General features: G+C 41.8%; 1 protein-coding gene across 2 annotated transcripts in view; it reads right to left on the bottom strand.

Moving 5' to 3' along the window:
• Positions 1 to 24,583, bottom strand: part of IGF1R (insulin like growth factor 1 receptor) — a 170,909-nt gene that overhangs the window by 135,615 nt on the left and 10,711 nt on the right. For both annotated transcript variants that reach the window (XM_071441261.1, XM_071441260.1), the window contains exon 2: positions 4,879 to 5,424. In XM_071441261.1, coding sequence (XP_071297362.1) covers positions 4,879 to 5,424 — 546 coding nt within the window. The remainder of the gene's footprint in view (positions 1 to 4,878; positions 5,425 to 24,583) is intronic.

The raw sequence follows: 24,583 nt of genomic DNA, 5'->3' as shown, positions 1-24,583 counted from the left end.
TCTCAGGAGGGGAGCAAAAGTCAGCAAAAAACTTCATTCAGAAAGAAAACAGTAACAAATTTTTTTTAACGTACTCCAGATTTTTCTAACTCGGTGACACCAACTGTGCCTTTTACAATTATTATCTTTTTGTCTGTTTATTCCTTTCAGATGATGTCTATTTGCTGGAAAGTTTGCATACCAACCAAATACAACCAACAAACAACCTGTCCGTTCAAAATATGGTCAGGTTTATATGACACCTAATTTTTTTAAACCAACAAAGGTAGGATTAGTGTTACATAGACCAGCACTTAACATCATACCACATCTAATTTACTTGCTGAAAGAGTAAAACATGAAAGCATGTTGTCCTCTGCTGACATATATAATATCTACTATATTTCAGTATTTAAGGGGGGAAAAAAAAGCCACAGCAAACAGGGAAAAAAAAAGCATGCAAACATAATTTTAAGCAAAATAAGAATGATTTGATTAATCATCTCTGGCTCCCAACTTCTTCCCCTCTCTTGCTGCCTACACAGTTCATATATGTTCACTATTTCTAAAGGACAGAGGAACACACTGAATACTCCTCAGAGAGGGGAAGAAGGAGAGAAGGGAGGGGGGGAAAAAGTGCAGCACATGTTTTTCAGCACTACTCTGCTGAATCAACAGGGAGCAGATTCCCAGCTGGTGCACACTGTAAGCACTGCACAAGTCAATGGAGCCATGTCAAACGACACCACTCAACTGCATTATCTTCTGAGCTCCGTGTAAACAAACAGGAGCAGATTCCGAATATTTGTGAGAATACATCATGTTACTGTCTCCATATGTTTAAACATTTTAGTAGAAGGCACATATGGACCACTCTTCCCACTCACTGTCATTCTCTCCCTCCTGCTCCTCATACACTGTATCTTCTCGGGCCATTGTCAAACTAATTCAAAAATGAATAAGGATACATTTTCATTAAAAACATTTTGTGCTTAGCTGCCATCTGCTTCATCGGCCTCCAAATCCTCACATGCCTTTTCCATGGTCCTCAGTTTCACACATTCAGAAGCTCAAAGTTTTCTCCTGTTGTATTGTGCAGTGAGGTCTACATGAGCTATTGTTTCATGTCAAATTCATCTCTGAACCAACTGCTTAATGCTTACAGCCCTCATCCATGTCCTCTCTGCAATGCCAGCTTACACATGCTTTTTTTAATGCCTAAACTCTAATCTTAAAGCTCCCACACACATTTCAGATACTCCCTGTCACTGTTTTTATGGGAAGCATGGCTATTCCACCCTCTTTGGGAAATATGGGAGCTCTAATTCGCTCTCTCCCAGACAGTGCTCATCCTGGCCCACAGAAGCAGCAGCTGATGCCAACACCCCTTTGCTCACAGAGGTACCAGCCTGTCTCCCCCACAACCAGACCAATTGTCTTCTCTGAGTAGGCAAAGTTTCAGCAAGTATTTGACACTGAGCATCTCCAGCTTAACTAGGGGAAAGAAGACAAATAATTAAGATAGGGGGACAAACCCAACAAGGCACCATAGGTGTTATATACAGATCACTGCTAGTTTTGCTATTACTTTCCCAAATAGTTTGCCCAGTTCATTTCTTACAGCCCAAGCAATAGCAAAAGTGTCTTAGGAAGCATTAGCTGGACTTGCTTGAAAAAGAACACAAAGGTTACGGTAGACAAGGGATCCTGAACTTCCAGGCAGGCTTTCAAGGGTGTAATTTTCATTTGGTTTCTGCAGACTTGGAAAGGCCTAGTGACTAAGGCAGCAGACCTCAAAAGTTAATCATCAGCAAGAGGAATACAGAAAACAACCAAAGTTTTCTTTACAGCAGACCACTGGACTGGCAGAGCTAGTGTGTCATCAGACACAAGTCTTGCAAGGGGTACAGCAGGAATGGTTTTTCTGGTTCTCACATCAGTTGCTGAGTGAGATGCAACTGGCAGCTTCCATAAACCTTTCCAGCAGTCACAACTGCCAGAAAAAAAAGAAAAACATAAAAGGCCATAGTCTCATTTGTATGTCTGGACACTCAGTTTTTATCTTTTCCATCTCTACCTGTGCCCCAAAGCACTGATGCAAACAAACAACTTCAGTGCTCTCCTTTTATCTTCAGGGATTCTTCTATGTGGCCTTGCAACTCCAGTGAGGCACAGCTGGCATTTAATACACCAACATAAAAGTAGGTGCAAGTCAGAGAGGAGAGAGCCTGCCAAGCCCAACACAACATGCTGCAGCTCCAAAGAGAGCAAACTAGTACTGCTGCTGCCTTGGGGCACTCGAAGGTAAAGGAATGTACACTACACAGAAACCAGGGCAACCAAACTGGCAAGAGAGCTGCTGACGCTTTACACTGAACCTTAAAAATACCCAGAAAAATTTAGAAGTTACAGTTTCTTTGTAGCTTGCTCTTTTATAGTGGTGTCCATGGATTATTCTAAGTCAGACACAGCATATCCTTCCCTCCCTCCTCCCTCAGCATTGTTCCTGCACAAGTTATATTGAAGGAAGCACAAGCTTCTTCCTTTGTTTGTGGGCAAGAAAAAGAAGGAAAAAAACAACTTCCACTCAATGGCAAAACTAAACAGAAGCCAGGCTACTTAAAGTACCAAGTGTTCCCACAAAACATTTACCCACCAGCTTCAGATCTTTCAGTGTAAAACCTAAACAAGGACAAGAGAGATTTAATACGCACTCCTCCACAGAGCTAGAGCAAAGAAAAATAAAAAGGCACAAAGGAACCCTGAATGATAGAGAGCATTTTCAGCTTGACATTACTGTGACGCACAAGGAGAATGTCAGGGTTAAATTAGATACTGCACTAGAAAAATATTCCCTGGAAAATAACATAGGTGTCGTATCTCGACAGGGTAGGAAAATGCCAACTGAACCACTCAGTAACTGAAAAGTCCTTTCTGTGCTTTTTCATGTCTTGTGTGATTCTGTACTGCAAGAGTCCTCCTCTCCTGATCAGGAGCTCATTGCCAAAGTGCCCGAGCAATCTAGCAGGGGAGACAAAGAGCTTCCTTTGGAACAACTGCACTTTTATACCGCCCTTGTTTTTCTTCAGAGCAGGAGTACTTTGGGGTTGTTTTCTTTTTACATGAATGGCCTACAAATTTTAAGTCATCCTCCTTCAAGTCCGTGGCTTATCACAACAAACAGATTAGAAGAGGTCTAAATTTCTCACTCTGCTTATTGATTAGGACTTGATAATTTCTTTATATGCCGTACATCCTAAGATACTCTAAACCAAATTGTTTTTCTACACTTAACGAGCCCTTCAAGGCTCTTTTCCAATACTTGCTTTCTTCTTCACAATCTCCCATGAAAGGAGACGAAAGCGTATATGGAAAAAAACCCCAGTACCTACACCCTTGCCTTCAAAGTCCTGCTATCACAGTCTAACTATGACCTCATTTTACTTAAACAAGTTTCTTCTCATGTGTATTTGGGATCCAAATTATTTTAACAGTCACTCAGATGCCAAAAAAAGTTTTTTTTCATGTTACTTTTGTCTACTCCAAATAGACAAAGCACTCAACAGAAAGCAAGCAAGTCATTATATCTCATTAAATACACTCTCGTTACATCCATTCAAACCACCGAGGGCAATGAGGCTGCACAGGAGTCACCTTGGTCACCCTCTGTAGACAACAGAGCTACACTCTGTTAATGAAGACATAAATTTGACCTGCAGGACTCACAGAAACACTCCCCTCACCCTGGGCAAAGCACAAAATCTCCCAGTAACAGGCTGAGGGGGTTTCTTTGCTTTGTTTAAAATAACGAACTTTATTTCCTGTAAGTATTGATAAAAGCACATACTCCAAATGCCTTTTTGCAGAGGTATTTTTGGCATGTGTTGACTGAAACTGCCCCACGAGCTGCTTTAATTGCAGTTCTAATTGAACAGGAGGACTCCACAAGCAACTGACAAGCCACTTCAGAAAAACACAACATCCCCAGATGAAGGTAACCCAAATATAGTCCTGATTTCTCTCACACTGTGGTGTTTCCTATCATTATGGCAGCTTTGGTCAAGACTGCATGTGGAATTTAGGAACTGTTCCTCCCAGTGACGAGTTTGTAATTAAGCCCTACTGATACCGCAGGGCTCAGCTTTCGTAAAGTTACAGGATGAACTCAAAAAGCCTGCCATGTAATCATGTTACCTGAGTAAACTATGAGTTTGTTTACTCTATTTTTAAAAAGCGAGAAGAGATCAGGTTTTGTTTTTGCTAATACTTGCTATCAGAAAGACATAAACCTGCCAGATAAGAACAAAACAGGGAACAGTAACTTCACTGGGAGTCAAGATATTCATGGACTCTGACTCTACTGACTGTACTGTGAAAACTAATGTCAGTAAACAAGTCCTTAGGTACAGGATTTACCATTACAGGAATGTCTGGAGGTGCATGCCAAGAGAAGCAAAAAAACAAAGTCCAGTTAACAGCTTCAGCACGCACTGCAACAGCTTTGGCACACACAGAATGTCACTTCAGCAGGAGGAGATGGCACTCGCTGGCCACCTCCTGCCAAAGTCCTCAAGGCAGGTAAAGCTGCCTCCAGCTCTGCTACAATGGCATTGGTTCCATACTTACACTTTCCACCTTCTCCGTGAGGAAGTAACTCAGAGAGTTTGCTGGGGTTTGTTTTACAGTTGCTGATTTGTTGTTTTCTCTTTTTATTTTTAATTTGAGACAAACCTTTACTGAGAGGGGAAGAATCTATTTGTGTGGCAACTGGGTAACTCGTGCAAACTATACACAACTAGAATAAAAGGTTCAGTTGCTGAAGAGCTTAAAATAAAACCACAAAACTAAACGTTTACTTCAAAAGAGGTAACAAAAACAGGGTATCTCCTTAAATCTTACTTTTCTGGCAGTGGTTGGTGGTCCAGCAGCGGTAGTTGTACTCATTGTTAATAGATGTCTTCTCACACAATGGCTTCTCTTCCATTGTTCCCGGACACAAGTCCCCACATTCCTTTGGAGGTTTATTCCCAACGATGTAGTTATTGGACACTGCATCTAGGATGAGAGACCAGTCCACTGTGGAGAGGTAACACAGGTCAGAGTTCTTCTCGATCCGGATGGCCCCGCGGGTGATGTTCCTCAGGTTGTGAAGCCCGATCTCTTTAAGATTGGTCATTTCAAAGATGACCAAGGCATAGTTGTAGAAGAGGTTCCTGCCACGAATGACTGTGAGGTTGGGGAAGAGATCGCTGAGGCTTTCCAAGCCTGCCACACGGAACAGCAGCAAGTAGTCAGTGATGACAGTGAGCTTTGGGAAGCGGAAGTTGCGGTAATCCTCCGCTTTGGAGATGAGCAGGATCTGCAGGAAGCCCTCGATCACCGTGCAGTTCTCCAGGCGCTTCAGCTCGTGGATGTCATTGCGAATGTCGACGTTTGGCCCGCAAACTGAAATGCAAAAGGAGGAAAAAAGTTAGTGAATAACGTTCCTAAACCTTTTGAAACTGGAACGCGAGAAGGATATTCTGATGGCCGTAAGATTTCTAACTTTTAATTAGGTTGAAAATGAGTGCTTGATTTACACCTACATGGAATCTTCATTTCATTTAACCTATCACACCAAGCACTACCAGGGCAGCACAGGGATGGCAGCTCTCCCTACATTCTGCAGCACACAGAGAAATGTTGGTTTATTACTGCTGATGACAAGAGCTGCATTGCACTGAGGGATACAAAGATAAACCAAATGCATTTGCACATCCTGCTTCAAATTAGATCATGCATGTGTGTCCAGAGCAGGGTTTGAGCCACTTCAAACCAGTCAGGTAAAACAGAAAGTGATCCACTGGTCACCACGTTACTAATAAACTCCCCACCCCGCTTAAGACACATGCACACAAAGAGGGCATTTCCCAGAAAATTACAACTTCGGCCTCAAATCACTCTTTCTTTCCAGGGTCACACACCAAACAAGCCTTAATTCTTGGAATACTAGCCTTGCAGTAGGTCAGCAACAACACTAAATCCACAGAAAGCTGGTCAGCACTTCCTGCTCTGTGACTGGGACGAAAACAAAGTGCTTGGACTTACAGCACTGAATTCCTGTTTGCATGTTCCAGTAAACCAAGTTTCACTAATTCTGGCACCAAGACATAAAAAAGTCTCTTGAGTTCTAAGAAACACAGGATAAATTTATTTACAAGAACATGGAGCATCACAGTGAAGAATCTTTCCTTGAAAACAGCAGATTGAACTCTATGAACTCTCAAAAAAACAATGACCAAAAGGATTATTCCCTAATAAATCTATGTATTAAGTTTTTCCATATTAGAGACACATCACAATAACAACATTAAAGGGGCTGGAAGACATGTGTGTTAACAATGTAATATTTAGACACATACAATCCACTTGGATGTAAAACAAAGAACTACAGGGTGTAGAGAGCCGTTGTTCTTCAAAGCCCTCAGAGCTGGTCTTCTTTGGAAAAAAAGATTCCCCATTAAAGATACTAAGTTGCTTGTAAGCAAACAAAGCAAAATGGCTATTTATTTAAGCAACCCAAAACTCAAATAAACACCAAGCAATTCAATTTTGTGGAAAGGTTCTCTTTTAATGCATGCTAGGCTTAATTATTTTAAAAACATCTTTTCCACAGACAAGGGAAAGGTCTAAACAAGCACTGGAGCCAAAAAACTTAAATTCTAACCCAGACAAATTGTCCAGAGATTCAGAAATTGCGCTGACAATAGAAAGCAGTCCTTCCATCCCACAACACTTATCTAAGGCTAATAACTTAAGCTAACAAAGGATCCAGAGCATGAGCATGCTAAAACCACAGCAACTCTAATACCCAACAAGGACTTAAAGACTTCTAAGTCTTTTAAAGACTAAAGGACTTTCTGGTTAGAGGGACAGCACAAAAAAATAAAATAGGGCGAGATCTTTGTTTGGAAACAGATGTTTCTACACAAACTATTACCTAATCTTCCTTCTGTAAAGATTCAAGCTGAAAGCAAAGGCTATTAAATGTGACTTGCTGCACTCAAGTAGCTATGTGCAAGAAAGTTCATTCCTTAGACTTTCAAAAAAATTATAAACACCAAGACTAATGTACCACCAGGAACGCTTGGTCCCCGTGAGCACTGAGACAGGAAATCTCCATTTTTGTACATACTGATTTCAGAAAAATTGGGCTCTACTGCTGGAATATGTGTCAAGGCTTGAACTTCAGGAAAACATTAAAAAGCGTGAATGGGTTGGCACCACCCAGCTTTAGAAGCCAGAGAGAAGAGGGAGAACATGAAAGAACTCCAAGGTATAGAACTGCTAAGAGATTCACTGGTTAGTGCAGAAGAAGTGAGGGGTTCTCCCCTGAACCTCTAGGAAAAACATCCTCGAGCCTTTTTAAATCCCTTTAATGAGCTGGTACCCACATCTTGCTTTCAACTTCAGAAATCATCTTCTAAAGCCACGAGCCCTCCATCCACCCTAGGGACTGTGCCCTCTGCCCAAAGGGTATTTACACTCTGACAGTGGGCTTCTCTTGGTTTGAAAAGGCAAGTTAAAACACACACAGTGGCCCCCATTAAACCCTTCTGGCTTCCATCTCTGCCTGCTGGCAGGCCAAGGTGAACAGTACGGCTCCTGCTATGGCAAAGAAAAGTAGCGGAATTTATTTTCCTGCCATAAAAGTTTAGAAAGCCTAACTGCTCCAAGCCCTTTATTTTGTTAAAGAAATAAAATTTGCACTTGTGCTGACATTTTGCAGGCAAGGTTCCAGAGTGATGGGTTTAAAAACAGCTGAGTTACAATACCCTAAAGAACAATTTGTAAGAGAAATGGCAGCAACCGTTAACTAAAGCATTATATATCTGTTCATGTCTCTGTTTGAGGCTGGCCTTTCAAAGTCACATTGCTTTTAGCTTTATGTTTGTTTCAGCTCAAAAGTTACTTAATTTTAGATATTTAATGCTTTTATAAATCAATGAAATTTCTGGAGCTTTATGGCAAAAGCATGCGCTCACTTGCCTCAGTTGTGAAACATCATCCCCTCAAGTATGGAAAAGGATGAAGTCCAGTGGGGTCCCACATTAGAAATTGATCACAGATGAGTGGCTGTTGACATTGCTGATTTAAGAACTTATTAGTTCATCTAGTGAGTTATGTTTTGCAGAACTTTACACATATAATGAGAACTGCAGAGACACAAATGTGAAATAGGACAAGCATCATGGGCCATCCTGACACTTGGAAAAAATCAGTTCCCATTAAACTAGATATTTTTGAAAAGAAATTTCTTTTAAGTTCACATTGTTCGCCAGAGTTAATGATACCACAATACATCATCTTTTTCTCACGTTTTTCTCTCTGCCTTGAAAAAGATTATATGAAAAACAAATTAATCAGAGCTCAAAGTCAACTCCAATTTCCATCTGGCTGTGCTGTGTTTTCTTTGGATGCCATTTGAGAGAAAGCGTATATAGACTCACAATGTAAACTGGTCTGTCAGACACAATGAAGTGCACAGAAAATGCTCTTTAGAGCATTTATACTCCATTTAACAGTTTTGGATATTCCAGTTTAGAGAACTTTTTTAATATGACTAGGATAACTTGCCTTTGTTTTACATTTAATTCAGAACTGGAAATTAACTATTATGTATTTATTTTGCTCGCTAACAGAACATAAAAATGCAACAGCTGTTTATGACCCAGCCCCACTTGTTCTGGGTAGATTATAAACACCCAGGATAATTACCAATAGTCAGATTCATGCTGTTTTCATTCAGCTGCCTACAGATTTCCAAGCCTTTCCTTAAACTGCCTATCATTTATCAGACTGGGCCTAAACCAAGTACCTAATTCAGAGTCAGAAATCTGTTCTTTAAAGAAAAATCTATTTATTTGTTTAAAAGATAACTCCCCAATATAGTAAAATACCAAAGTAAAGCAATGCAGTCTGTACCCAGACAAACATAAATGCCTCCCTGGAAACAGGCCTTTAGTCCAGAACTCCTGAGCTCTGCCTGGTATCCAACTGGAAGCCCTGTTGTGCTCTTTTTTTCTGGGAGCATCCCATGGGCAAACTGCAGGGCATATAAACTTCCAAAGGCAATAGAAATACCCACTCCACACCCCAGCCATCCAGACGATCTGCAGCCCATTCCTAGTCAGAGTACAGATCCAAGCCTGCTCATGTAACTGAGATGGGGTCAATGAACTACCAGGAAAAGTGATTGCACGTAACAGGTTCATACGACAAGAGTAATTAATGCTCCTTGATCTGGCAGAGCCTCCTGGCAACTCTCTGTGTAAGTGGTGCCCTGGCTGGGAGCAGAGCTGGGGCTGTGAACACACACACACACAGCACCACTGCTGAGGACAGGCTGGGCAGGCTCCAAACAAGCTGTGTCACAGACTGTCGTGATCCAGCAGATTCCTCCCGACCTTAACTATGATTTGCCAAAGCTCCCTTGGATCATTAAAACCATTTTGACATGCAGAGCTGCCTTGTCACCTTGAGAAACACCTGCTATCTCATCACCATCTATTTACAAACAGTCACTTACTCCACACACAGCAGCTCTTCACTCTTTTCCTATATCCACCAGTTACTTCAGGTCACCGGTGACTGCTGGAAGGATTTTGCTCTTGCCCTTCAGTGTTTGGAGGGAACCCTTCCCTTCTTTCTGCAAAATCTCATGCCAGCAGAGACAAAGCAGCAGAGGCCTTTCTGTTCAACATTCACCTGACACTGCAACTTCTGCTTGCTATATCCAGCTGGATATAAATTCATCACAGCTAATTCACTCTCAATACCAAGGTGTTCATGGGCAGCACTGACAGCTCACACATTCACTGGTTTTAATAAGAGAAGGATTCATCTCCTACAAGAAGCAATTTCATCATGGTGTAGTTACAAGCTTTGTGTTGCTCCATTTAGAAGTTCTACATATGTTTCTCTTGAAAAAGCCACACTCCTCATCATTTTAAGCCTTGCCTTTGACTCTTTTATTTTTTTGGATGATATCAGAAGGCTGCACTGCACTGCACAGTCTCAATATCCTCTCAACTAGCCAGAAGTTAAAGATGGAGTAACCACCACTACCCAGCTCTCTCAACACCAAAAGGTCTCAGACAAAGCAGCACCAAGGCAGCTCTGAGTCAATCCAGCACATCCCTTTCACAATCCTAAGGCCTTTTCAACACAAGTCTACCCCAGCTGGGTCAGGCTTTCCCTAGCAACAGAGACTTGTTCAGCCTGAGCAGTCCTTTACATCTCTGAAACGAGAATGAGGATAGACAGCCTGCCATGAGCATCTCACCAGCAACCTCAATATCAGCTCACACTCACCTTTTTTCTAATTTCCCTTTGTTTTCCCCCTTCTGACTTTGTTTCTGTGAGAACTGGTTTTTTTACTTCACAGTAGAGATGCAAAGTTAATCTTAAACAAGGATACCTTCAGTGTTTCCATTTTACAAAGAGCATCCCTTGACACTGATTGCTGAAAACAAGCACTAAAGGTGCAGAAATTGTTTTAATTCCATATTGCTTTCCTGTCCAGGGGTTGTAACACCCATTCTGAGGGCCAAGTCTGTGATCCACAAGGTTCCAAAGGGTTCTTTTTTAAGGGAGGGCATGAGGTTGCTCAACTTCTCATCTACCCTGAAATTCTGCACAGCTGGTAACAAGCACAGTGTGTTACCATCAGTGCTGGATGAATTCCCACACAAAGAAAGAACTACAAGGCTTAATACAAGAACACAATTGTGGCTGGTTCTACTTTTAGAGAGTAGCTTGCTCACACCACCACAGCTCACTTTGCCAATAATGGCTTTTCTGAGCACACTCCACTCCAAGAAGAGGTTGGCTTTCCCAGACAGCTACTGCTGCTCTCTGTTACCGAGTGCAGAATATTGCTCTCTCCCAAACTGCTCTCATGAAAGAGCCTCGACCACATCACCCCCCAGTAATGTCAGCTCAGAGCTGTGGGTCTTTCTGGGAGATCAGCACATCTTCGGAACAGTGTTGTTATTTATTCCCAACAGAGCCACTTCCTTTTCATCATGTGTTTTTTAGTTTTAATCTATGGCAGGTCCTTATAAAGAAAGAGTCCAAAACAGCTACTGAACGTGGCTGTGGTCCAGCTGCCCTCATCCCAGATTCCCAGCATGCAGCACATCCCTTCTCAGGCAAGCATCTCCAGAGTTCCCATCCCTCTCTAACAACAACAAAACATGTTTATTGCACTCAGTGGATTTAGATCTGCATAATGTACCACGGGCTGCATATTGACATGTTTACTATCTACTGGATCAACTCAGTGGAGGGCTTGTCTGGCACACTGAAAAAAAACTTAGGGCTCTGAAAAAATTCCTTGAAGACACTAAAAGGTTGAATGATGTTAGGAAAAAGGAACTGAACTTAGGATAAAGCCAATCATCAGGTTTATAAGAAGCCTCTATCCTATATGACTGTCACTGCTCAGAAGAGAAGCAGAAGGACACAACTGAAAACAGAAGGAATGGTCTGAGAATGTGATGCCCATGCACTCTAGAAACAGGGGAAAGTATAACTTGAGACCTTAATATCTCTCTTCATTCTTACTCCTACAAATTATGCATCTTTTAAGGAAGCCATCAGGACTATCATATAGCCCTTAAAAAAACTCTTTTAAGTGTTACTCAGTCATCACTGACCAGAGAGTCACTGCAGCCCACGGCCTGGGCCTAAGCCTTCTTTGTTCCTGTAGTTTCAATGACATGGAAGGCAAAGCTAGAAAGTCTGAGAAGGAACAGCTTAGCAACCACAATTTCCCTTCGAGCCCATGAAAAGTTTCAGTACAGTTGCACCATTTGCAGACGTAAGGAAAAAAAAAATTACTACTGAAGTCTCAGGATTCTTTAATTGCATACTCTGCAAAGAAGAAATTAAATGTGGAGTTCACAGAAATCAGTGGTTGGAGAGATTGCTTATGACACTTTACATTAACACAGGATTCCACCACCCACTGAGCTCTTGGTTTTGCCTCCGTAGTGACACTATGAATGAGATATATATTTTAGTGTCTTTAATGTACTTACACAACCTCCCACAAAATTTCTGTACTCTCTAAGCTCACCTATCCTGTATGTGTCACATCAATCACTAGATCTCTTCCCAGGGAAGCCAGCTTCTGTGTTACCTCTTGGGATGTCAGAACCAGTAACAAGGAGGGAACTAAATCTACATCACGATTCAAGCTGCTTCCCTACCCACTGAACTATTTCTCTTCACTGAATATGCTACATAAACCTCTTTACATTTACCAAGATTTTATGAAGCTACATCTCTCAAGGTGGGGAGGGGATAGATAAAAGGCACCCCACGACCCAGATAATGTCAATCATTTTAGATTTTGCTAAGCAAGACCATAATTGAATTTCAACTTCTGTATTTCCAGCACTAGCACAACGCTGCCATCTTTGGCTTTCAAAACATGAAAGGGAATACTCAAACCCAAACAAAACCCCACTGTTTCCATTTGAATATAAGTCCTGAGAACATTCTTCATAATATATCTAAGGCCAAGAAAGAGGGCTTGGGATTTTTTTTCATTTAATTACAAGTTCAGCTTTGGAGGACAAAGCCAGACCACTACGATCTTCAAAACACTCACGGGACTAGAGATTATATTGCAATGTAGCTTGTAATTTCTGAGGATCATAACCTATTATCATTAATTTACCTCATACTACTCATCACTCCTATCAACCTTTTACAAAATTTTTTTTCACCCAGATTTGGAAGGAAAAAGTGGTGTCACAAGAGGCCAATCAAATTTGGTGCAAATACTTTAAAAGGCAACGAGATTCCCCTTCTCCACACACATTTTCCTTGTCTCCCACAGCCCTTAGAAAAATACACACATCCTACTCTAATCTCTTCTGCCACTCTACTAACTATATACTCCAAATCCAAGGGCCACTGTGTTACCACGCTGACCAGAACAAAACATTCACAAAAATAACACACAAAAGGGCGACAACCCACATCACAAACTCAAGCTGTCTCTGCCTTTTTGCTCTTGCAATTTTCAGCTCTCATTGGCTAAAGATATCTCTGGCATTGTTATTTTCCATGAACTTCCTCCAACTTCCCCCTAAGTTTACACAAATAAAATTTCAGAATAAATCACGTTTTTGTCCCTCATCTCGCTTGGGTTCTCACTGCCAACATTTTACTTTGAATATCAACAGGAATAGCAGCTTAGCAAAAATGGAGCCAACAAAATGAACTGTATCCCTTTAATAACACTGATTGATGCCTTCTCTACACAGCTCACCAGAGCAAGGAGGTCTAGAATTAGCCCAGCTCACGTGAAAGCATCCTCATGACAAGTCATCCCCAAATTAATCCTTTCTGACCAAGGCTGCTCCGATACACCACATCCCTCAGGGGTTCCTGTGAAGCCACATCCATTACCTCCTGCTGCTGAAATAGCATATCAGTGCCTCGGCTGGCACGGATTCCGGCTCATCCCCATGGGTGCACAGGGCAGGAATGGAGGGAGGATAACATCCAGCCCAGAACCCCCAGCTATCAACGCCAGGAAAAGAAGCAGCAAACTTTTAACCCTGCTCTGTAGTGCCCAGGTTATGGGCAATGCCTGTGAGAGTCTCTGCTAACTGGAAGATGAACCTCATCAGCAAATTCCTCACCCATTAACACCCTGTAGGTGTGAACCACTGAAAGGCATTGTTTGAACCTTACCGTGGCTGGAGCTGGACACTAACCCCTGGCGAGCTGCTCCTGTGCATTTATAGGCAAGGGAAAGCTGCTAGAAACACCAGCTGAATGCAATTCCAGGAGCATTCCCTGCAACACTGCAGTCACACCCTGGTCGAGTTTGTGAGAAAATTGCCAAACAACAACAAAAACTGCAGAAGAAAGCGCAGGTAATGCCTAAATCGCTAAAGATGAGCCCCCTCCTCACAGGAGAGAGACTTCAAACCTCCGCACCTTTTCTCATCCCACACCGTAACTTCCCTGACAGCATCACAAAATGAGCACGTGCCATTCTGCACAAAATATGTAACATACAAGTGAGTAGGTGGCACATTATGATCAATAACTATGAGAGTAAAACATTTTTTAATGGTGCTAATAATGTTTAAACCCAATGCCAGCAGCTTCAGTCTAATGCCTGCTAAAGCAAAAATGGAAGACTGAAATTACAAGCTGTTTATAACACTGAATTTATGTTTCACAATCTGTGATGACAATAGAGCTTAGCAAAAATTGTCTCTCCTGGGGACTGTTCTTTCCACCTTTAAAAAAAAAATAGTTGTGTGCACGATTTTATTTATTTGTTTTTAAAACAGTTGTCTGCACATCCAAGTGACTCAGCAACTGGCTGACAGAAACCTATGGGATATACACTTAGGTAGCTGGGATAAGCAGCCAAATTCTTCCAGAATGAAAATTCATCATGTGGCTGGGCTCAGCAACTCACATTTAGGAAGACTTGACCATGCCCTTAGTTGCCTGCCAGGTTGCCACCCTGCAGTAATCCAGGAAAGCTGTCACTCTTTAAAAGCTTTTGGGGAATTTGTTTAGTATTATTATTATTTTCCAAAAATGGCTGGATAATCAGGCCAGATCATTCAGGCTTCATTAGAAGCCAACTGACAAAAAAATATCATAACATACAATTGCATCCATAATGGTCAGCAAAGGATTTAATAGTGAGTCATAGATCCACAGAAAAATTACAAGTCTGATGCAATTACTCTTAACAATATGCAACACAGGGCCCTACTATGCTGTGCTAACCAGCTCTTAAGCAATCAAACACAGAAATCCCACATTCTCTGGCCTTCCACAGCAATGTTTCTGTTTTAACAAACTGAACGAAGACTTCCATTAGTCCCTTATTTCCAACAAAATAGAAATTGAACATGGTGCTAAAAAATTGATCTAACTGAACAGAAGAAAAAGTTAATGCTATCAAACTTCATTTAACAGAACACAGAGCTCTCCCACCCCTCCCTTCACATGGCAACTACACAGCTTAAAAATCACAGAGGTCATGCTGTAACCTGCTTTCTCAAGGCAGTTAAAATATGACCAACTTGCAATTCCCAAAAAGGGCTTTAAAGGTATTAAATTACATATATGCAGGTGCTGTGGGGCTTTCCAGCCATGAGCTAACTAGACTGAAAAAAGAACCTTCCTCTCCAAACACAAGGTAAAACACATGGGCTGGCGCCAGAGACAAGGTAACATAGTTCAGGCCTTATCAACCAAAAACACTTGCACCAGAACACAATTTAAAGCAAATGCAAAGCAAAGCAGCTACACCAGGAGTTCCTATGTGAACTCGCTTTCCTGGTGAATTGGATGCTTCTGACTGGTTTTTAGTATCACAAACCCAGCCCCAGCAAGGGAAGTGTCCTTTGTTCCACGAGGGCAGTGTTCACACGCTATTTATTGTCTCTGAGGCATCACAGCACAATAACCGTGGAAAAAGAGAACCAAACACCTCTGTGATACCACTCAAGGTGAGTCCCTCCTCAAACAAAACATCCTTAATGCACACAGGTGAGAAGCTGCCAGATAAACAAGGCTGAGCATGGGAAACCAGAGCTCTTTAGGCACAGTCAACCACTAGAACTCTGGGAATTTCATTTCTCTGAAAACACAAGGAAAGCTTGAGTATAGGATTTTCAACAATCTATGCACATGTTCTCATCAGCAATTGATTGAACCTCACTGTAAAACAGTAAAAATAAAAAATAAAATAATCTAAATATATATAACTTGTTAAAAAGAGAAGAGCCCACAGTGGTTTACTTCCAGCAGCTTACCACACTTACATCCAAGGTGACATTTCAGCCCATACTGTCTGTTTTACATTTACATACTGCCCAAGACACTGGATTTCCAAACTCAAACACAGTTTTAGACACTGCCTAGATGCACTGTGGGTGATGCACGATGCTGCAGTTCTGGTGAGCAGAACAGTTTGGGTATTTAACCAGCCAGGCTCTGCTAAGTTCTATTGCTTGGCAACTGCAATTCCTGTCACCATATCCACTTTTATCTGGAATGGCAGAGCAAGCAGGAGAATTACTGTTCACCCTCTGGTAGGTGCTTCTGGAGAGCCTGGAGTGCAACAGGTTGCCCTGATGCATTTCTAACAAATTCCCCCGTGAGAAAGCAGTGGGTCCAACAGGGTGAGACAAATAAATCCATGGCACCTTTCATTCAGCAGCTCCTCATCAGGGATTACCACTCCACCCCCCTTCTCAGCCAAAACTGGGGGGAAGAATGTTGCAAGAAGGGTGTTGCAAGACTTTGGGGGGAAGAGGATGCAGGAAATTGCAGGAGATGGGAGTAGGACAAACCAAGCAGCAATATCAAAGCTGGATGCTGCTCTAGGCACTCCCAACTGCAGGAACCTCCCCCCACTGGGATCTGCAGCAGCACAGATTTATTCCAGAAGGCAAATCAAGGCAATACCAAGATGGAGAGCTGTCTCCATCACTGTTTTTATCCTTTACCTTCTATACACACCCCTCTCCTACCTAAAGGCACAGATGAAGAACAAACAATCTGACTGTACCCAGCTCCATGGCACTATTTCACTATTTGTTCTGATCATGAAGGAGATAATGGAAAAAATCAGAAGAAATTTGAGTCAGAAAAGATGGATAACATGAAGGAGAGAAAAACAACTGAGTGAAGGTTTTGCTTTGTTTTTATAGTGGATATCTACAGAGGGATGTACACAAAACGAGATTTATCTCAGGCACACAACTTTAAAGTCATCATTAAAATTAGCTTGTTGCATTCACCAGGAAAAAGTGGATCTAAACATGCTTTTCTAGGTTTAACCTGAACTGATTCTTGAAATGCACCATTTTTGGAAAGATCACTACTTCAAAATATCTCATCCTCTCAAAAAGCAATTTTCATCTTAGGCAGGGGGACATGACACACAAGAAGTTTTCAGACTCAAATTTTCTCAACTGCAATAGAACTTAACTGCCATGACCTGGTTGATGGAATTAAAATAAAAATATCCTCCCTGGAGGAACTGTGGAGTGAGCAACTGCTGTCAAAAGTGGTTTAGCACTAGAACACCTGGAACCTCAGCCTGTGAGCAGGTGTGTTTCTTCGGTAAAGTACTAACAAATGTGCACTATTTAATATTTAAATTATTATAGAAAACATATTTATATTTAACCTATGGTAAGAAATCTTTCCTTAGAGAACTTTGATTAAAAATTAAACAGTGAACTTTATCCACTGCAACAGATGAAAGGAGGAACTAGACAAAGGGAAGCAAGAGAAACCACATGAACCCTGTAATACACTACTAAATATATAAACCTAAGTGACATATTCTTTAGTTTCATTGCATTCAGAAACCTTTGTATCATTATAACAATTCAGACACTTTACATTCTGCAAGACAGACAAAACAATATTAGCTGATCTCAATGACTGCCATCCCTCAAACAGAGGGACCACCCCAAAAAATGATTCTGAATATCTGATGAGAAGGAGACTGACACATGGGCAGAAGCTGCTCACAAGATTTGAGAATTGGGCTACATGACTGCATCACAGCAAACCTCTCTCTCTGGACCCAGACTACACTCAAAAAAGCTCTGGTGAGACTGTTTCCTTCGGACACAAGGAAGGTTTCTCCAAGCTCTGAAATCCCACAACTAATTATAGCACCCCACATCCTTCCCCACCATCATCAACAGCAAAACCAGCTGCCAATCTGGGAGGCAGAAGAATCTAATCTCCACTGTGCCACTACAGCCACCCCAAAAAAGGCATTCTTCTGCCTGTAGCTATGATTTGCCTGCCCAAACAACATGAAGTCCCATCAGCCAAGCAGCTCCTGCCAACACAAGCTGTGCTGCCGGGCGGGCGTTCGGTGGCACAACCGCGCCGGGTAACGGTGCCACATCCACGGCCAAACACAAAGCTTTAAACCCAGCCAGAGAAAGAAAAACTAAGTAAGAGGGGGGGGAAAGCACAGGTAAAAAGGATTTGGACAAGAACACCCTCCTTTCCAGCTGTCAGCTTGAAGGTGAACTGGTGTGGGAGCAGAGGTGACGGACAGCCCTCGGCCTCGCCTCACCCGTCTGACAGCTCGGCTGGCCCCGCGCCGCTGTTGTGAAAGAAAACCACGGTATTTGTGCAAGGCTAGTTGGTTCCATGTTAAGAAAACACATCTGAGCCGACAGTGCTTAGCTTTACCGCATGCCAGCCTCATTCAGCTTCAGAGTCAGAAACCAGGACTTGGTCTCATTGCCTCCACAGTTAACCAGCAATTTAGGACACAGACAAAGTCCTGAACTCGGAGCCACCCCCGACCTGTGAAAGGGCCACACTGCCTTTAACAGAAAACTTCCTAGCCCCCTTTGGAAAACGTGAGTGCCTAAAGAAGGAGGTGTCTAAGTGACAGGAATGACTGTGTCGGGTAACATTGTGTAAAGACGTGTACAATGGAACAGATAAAAACAAAGAAATTCAAAGAAAGAGCCCGGGAAGCAATCTTTGTTTTGGTGTGAACTGGTGCACACCCATGCCCGAGAGGCGAGAAACAGGAATGGGTCTTCATGCAGACCGTTAATTTATTAAAATGTCACAACAAAAAGAGAATACTGTGACTAACAGACCCTGCGAGCTCCAGGCAGCTAAACCAAACCAAAGGATGATGGTTTATCAGAAAGGAAAGGCTGGTCAAAAGGAAGTAATGAAGCAGATATCCATCAAAGAACAAAAAGCAGGTCTGAGCACAGAGCAAGAAGAAGCAAGACTGCACCAGAACTTACAAATGAAGTGTAAAACATCAGACCTGGCAATCCTGCTGCCAAGGAATTATTTACCACACCACGATCAATATTACGATACACACAGAGACGAGTATTTTTATCTCAACCTCCATTTGACCCGGTGGGAGCTACAGACACTTTCTCACACTAATTCACATACTTCAAGGAGAGTCAAGATGGGAAAAAAAGAGTTGGAAGCATTTCAGGTTCTGTCTTATTTCAGCCCGTTTTCACTGAATCATACCAAAACTATCTGAGGGAATAGTTAAGAATTGATTTGTGCTACCCAAGACCTGATCAGTAAAGCAAAATATTCAAGGATCACGGGAAGAGGTTTTGTTCATGCACTGAGCCAAATCCTGGTTGTGCTGTCAGTGCTTTCAAGTCTTTGCTCTTCCTTCGCTGCATCAAAAGCATCTCTTAAAAATTCCTCTGAAAAGCCTGGACAAGTGCCTGAATTTCCAAGATCTATTCTCTATAGCCTTGAGCAAGAGTGATGGGAAATAGGCTTTCCTTCTCAATGGCTACTTTTAAGTTGTTTTTTTTTTTTTTTTTTTTAAAAAAAAAAAAAAGCAACCACTACTAGACCTATTACAAATTTGGAAACTGCAGCTCAGAAAATAGGGAAGGAGGGGAAGGCAATGGAGGGAGGAAGAAGTCTGATTTTCAGACAATCAACTTGAAAAATCCTTACTTCAGTGAACTGGCAAATGATGTGTTAGACATCTTGCTTCTGAAACACAACCCCGCTAAAGGGAAAAGGGTTAATTATATCCCTTATGCTCCAGAGTATTTCAACAGGCTATGAATTATGTTCTTCTGAAGGGCAAGTTGTTCTTTTATTTATTGTTTATTTATTTATTGTTTAAAGCACAAACATAAACACGAAGTGTCCAACCCTAAGGTGGTGATTACCACTTTCACTTAAACAGAAATGCAGGGCTGCAGGCTTTCTCTGCTATAAACCTTTTAAACCTGTTCTGTTCCTCTGACATTTTCCCCCCTCACTCTTCTCTGATAGAGATCACAAAAACAACTAAGACATCTGACATACAGGAGAACATCCTGCTGATTAAGAGAAAACAAGAGCACATTACTCTTGAGAGGATACAAAGCATCACTTCCTAATGTGTTCTACTCTGTCAGCACAACAGGCATCTTGTCATTTCAAAGGGAAACTGGTCATATTGATTTTTCCAAAACACAAGTATTATACAAATATTATACATTTAATTGGTCTTAACAAAGTGCTCTTGTAGTGGGCATATCAACAGAGACCCTACAAGGCAAGATATAAGGTATCAAGGTGTGGCTGTGAGTATTTGAAGATCCTCTGGAAGCGGCAGCATTGGGAACTGCCAAGATCGCTCCTCATAAAGCTTCTTGCAGCTCCTTTAAACCTCAGTTCGACTGAGAGGTGTCTTTAAAGTGTGGCAACTCTTACTCCTGAATTCACAACACTCTGAACAAACATCATACTTTGCTGAAAACCAGTGTCCTTTCCACGCCTCACCAAATTTCAACCATGCAACTCAGTGCTCCATGTTTGCTCAACTTTTTCTAGAGGAAAGGAAAGTTCTTTACACCCTCTCAGAGCAATTTATTCCTCTCGTTGTTCCCTTGCAAAAGCCAGACCAACTGAATCAGCACCTCTGACTGGAAACCGCACACCCTGCCTGTCAGGAAGCCGGCAGGATTTTTTTTTTTGGTCCTGTTTTGTTTACAAATTCAAAAACTGAGTTCTTCTCCGCAGGGTCAGCCATCCCTTCTTGCCCCCATTCCCAGTTTTCTACAATCCTAATTATGGCAACATTGAGGAAAATTTGTATATGCTTTCCAAGGAAAAGGTATATTTCTTCTTCTCTTGGTTCTTTATTTCTGTTTTAACACAGTATATCAGAGTGTACAGCCGGGACAGCAGAACACAGGTTGTTACTTCCCCTTTGAGAATACCCCTTCAGAAAAATTCTTTAAAATCAGAATTTTGTGAGGGATGCAGCAGAGGAGCATCCTCCCACCTCCTCTTAGTCCTCCAGGGAACTAAACTAAGTTCTCTCTTCCTGAAGTGATAATTCAAGGCTTCTTTATAGCTTGCTTCCAGTATAACTCAGAACAGTGTACATCCTCCCTTTAATTTCTTCCAACAAATCCCCTTTCAGCAGAATTTACTCTCACATATGCAACGTGGGCAGAGTCTAGTAATGTGACTTAATAGTTCCTAACCAAAGGAAAAAAAAAGGTTTTGCTAACAGTAAGTTCTAGGAAGGAAAAAAAGAAATTTTAAATCTTACCTGCACTTACCACAGTGTTTCTAATTAGTATCTGTCAAAAGAGCATTTCCATCACAAGAAAAGAACAAAGCTGCAGAATGACAGATGATTTGCCATTCATCAGAAGGTAATTGCAAACAACAACAGGCACACAAAATGTTCTGTGTCCCACCCCTCTGCTGCCCCTGCATCCCCCCTCTGCCACTGTGCCTCGCTGCAGAGGAGCAGGGCACTGGGAGCACTGGGATTTCAGGGGAGAATGAATGGTCTGACCAAGCAACAAAAATACAGGTCAATGACAACTCCAGCACCGAGGAGACTAATGCAAACTAATCTTCAGCTTCTATCATTAGCCACTGAAGACACCTCTTCCCCCCACCTGGCTGCGGGGTGAGCGTGTTTCAGTGTGCGGATTATCATTCCTCGGAGGTAACTCAGCCGGCCGGACCATCACACACACACCTGTTCTCACTGCAGACATCCCTGTCCTGACACCCAGGGCAGCGTTGAGTTACTTCAGAGAGAGTCACTTCCACATTCCACCCTCAAACTCCCCTCCAAGAAGTGATCAGTCACTCTCAGCTTTCACACTTCAGTAATTTTGGAATCAACAGGAAATGGAGATCAATTGTGATTTTACTAACTCAATAGTGACTCATCATTCAACTCCCTGTAGCCTTCGAATTCATCTGTGAAGAGACGTGATAGCGAGGCCAAATTAAAAATAGCAAATCTGGCTCACTCACAATTAACACTCACTTGTCCATCAGATTTGCCCCGGATTGCGAAAGTTTTGGGATTCCGACATTCTGACGGTTCTGCGTCAGATCCCAAACGCACTCACGATGTGTCTTTCTCAACGCAACCAGGAAAAATAATCAATGGCAACATTTATTATATAAACCAACTGCACCACACCCTCTAACATCCATCCTCGCTCAATACGAACATGTCTAAATAGGAGTTAACTCTGCCCATCAGTGTCCCCAGCTACTGACAACGAATCTTCTATTCTTCGTATTATGAAAACACTCTCAAATCATTAATTTCTTTCTGCTTACACAACCTTCAAGCCAAAAAAAAAAACCCCACATTTGCATGAAATCGAAAGTCAATAAAAAACAATTATTTCATTTACAAAAATAGAAAATCATTTTATATAAACCACTTAAATGCATTCTTCTAAAAATAAACTTAATTACAAATCTAACATGAAACTGTAACAGCATATATTAGGGCAAATGCCTACTGTAATTTAAATAAAATAAAAATAGTAAGCATATAATTTACACCAAAAAAAAAGTTGGGACTGGTGAATTTGCTGTTCAGCGCTCTCTTGGAGCCACCCTTTGATGAAATGCTCAGAGAGCTTTTACTTTCAACAGCTACTTCTGCAGTGCCTCATTTCAGTTTATGCCAGTGGTTCAGTTCAACGAGCTCTTAATCCCAAATTAAAAAGGACTCCCTGCATAGAAACCTGTGAAACAGTCAGTGGGCAAGATCTGTGAACTCTAAACTTTTGAGAAACAATGACAAACTATTTTCTCTGTTTATTTTATTTTAATCATGCCTCTCCTTCACACTTGGAGTTTTAATTAAGTCTTAAAACCCAGATCTTCTGCATTTCAATTAAAATTCCATTTTCCATCCAAATAAAAAAATAACACAAATGAGAAGTAATCTACCAGAAAATACATCATTTGCCATTTTGTCACTTAAAAATGTGAAAATTAAGGATCTGAGCCAATGCATCCAAGGCATCTAATTATTTACATGAATTTGTAGAAACACATTGCTATTCACTAGCAAAAAGGTCTGTACTTTCAAAAATGGCTGTTTGTGAATCAGAGTTCTAACAGCTGTCAGTCACTAAAAACATCCAACTAAAAATATGCAAAATGAGATTCAAACTGTATTCAGAGCGAGCTCTTCCTGCTTGCCGCTGTAAGTCACTATGAAATCCATTTACTTCATCTCAATAAAAGAAAAAAAATACATACTAGTAGTGCTCTGAGGCCTTCACACTAAGGAATAAATAAACTTTGAGGGACAAATTGGATCAAATTCAAAACATTTTCACCAGAAGGTTGCAAAGCCATGTGATCCCATCCCCCTGGCACTTCCATGAGAACAGAGGGGAATGCACACAACCAGGGTGTGCAGACATCCCAAATGCAGCATCCCTCCCTCCCCCTGCAAAAATCAGAAAACATGACATGGCAATTACATCCTCAGCCCCTTCACTCTCTCCTTCTCCCCACTAAACAGGATTCACCTCCTCCCACGTCAGCAGCTCTGGGAGAAGCTGCAAGGGCATTGAACACAAGCTCGAGGCACGAGACACTGGGAGCAGGGACGGTCATGCTGAGCTCAGAGCAGTGTTTTGGTCCTGCAGTGAACAAGGGCTGTGGCCACACGTGCAACACACAGGGAACACTGAAGAGCTGCACACTCCTGTGAGCAGCTGCTCCTGAAGGAAGAGAAATCCCCTGGAATGAACAGAGAGCATCCCAACACATCCTCGCAGCGAGGCCGAGCCACGCTCAACCCACCTCAACTTCTGTCTCATTCTCGCTGCACATGACACCAGGTAATGCTCACAGCTGCCTGTGAAGACCTGGGTGTATTTTTAGTGCAATATACTATCTCCTTATCAGTCAGCTGATGCCAACACCCCCATCCTCACACTTCTGTTCAGAGTACAATCATGGAACGCCTGGCAAGGAGCAGCTTCCCAGTGAAAGTGCTGTCACCTGGATGACAGAGCCACAGGAGCATCCCAAGTCACATCCCTGCTGCAGAAACTGAGCCTTTAACCACCCCCCAAGGACAGCACTTTCTGTATTTTACAAATGGGGAGGGAAATACAGACACCCGGAGGAGGAATACAATTTCTTCAATACTGGCAGCTCCCGAAGCACGAGATGTGATCGCTCCCTATTTTAGCATGCATGACTACCAATGCTCACACAAATTATCTGGTTCCTTTTAAAATCCAGTACTTAAAATTACAGTATTTAACTTGAGGCTTTTCTATCCAACTAGTGGATGGATAAAGGTGAATGCACCAGTAAAAACATCTTGCTACGCTTTATTTGCTCTTCATTAAAAGGAAGACCCCTGCTCTGAATTTATACTTTTCAAATCAATATTTAAACAAAATCAAATCTGGAAAGAAAAGCAAATGTGAACACAACTATGCAGCATTGTGATACAGCATCTGATTCCCACATTCCAACTCTCTTTCCCTTCAACACTGCAATGTATTACAGACAAATTTAAAAATAAAGTCACTGATATCAACTACAAAGACACCAAGAAAATCCTCAGACAGTGTTGGCTTAGCCAGTGGAATGTGTAATTCTTGTCTACATACTATCACTTTCTTTCATGAAAAATACTGGAAATATCTTTTTGCCAGGTTAACCAACTCTGACTTCAATCTTGCTGACATTTCTTAAGTAGAGCTGAATAATTCCATTCATATGCAAATGG

The sequence above is a fragment of the Agelaius tricolor genome, unplaced genomic scaffold (assembly GCF_023055355.1).
Source record: "Agelaius tricolor isolate 1412-34295 unplaced genomic scaffold, bAgeTri1.0.p SCAF_16, whole genome shotgun sequence".
In the NCBI taxonomy this organism is placed as follows: domain Eukaryota; kingdom Metazoa; phylum Chordata; class Aves; order Passeriformes; family Icteridae; genus Agelaius; species Agelaius tricolor.
This window is presented reverse-complemented; position numbering and strand designations above follow the sequence as displayed.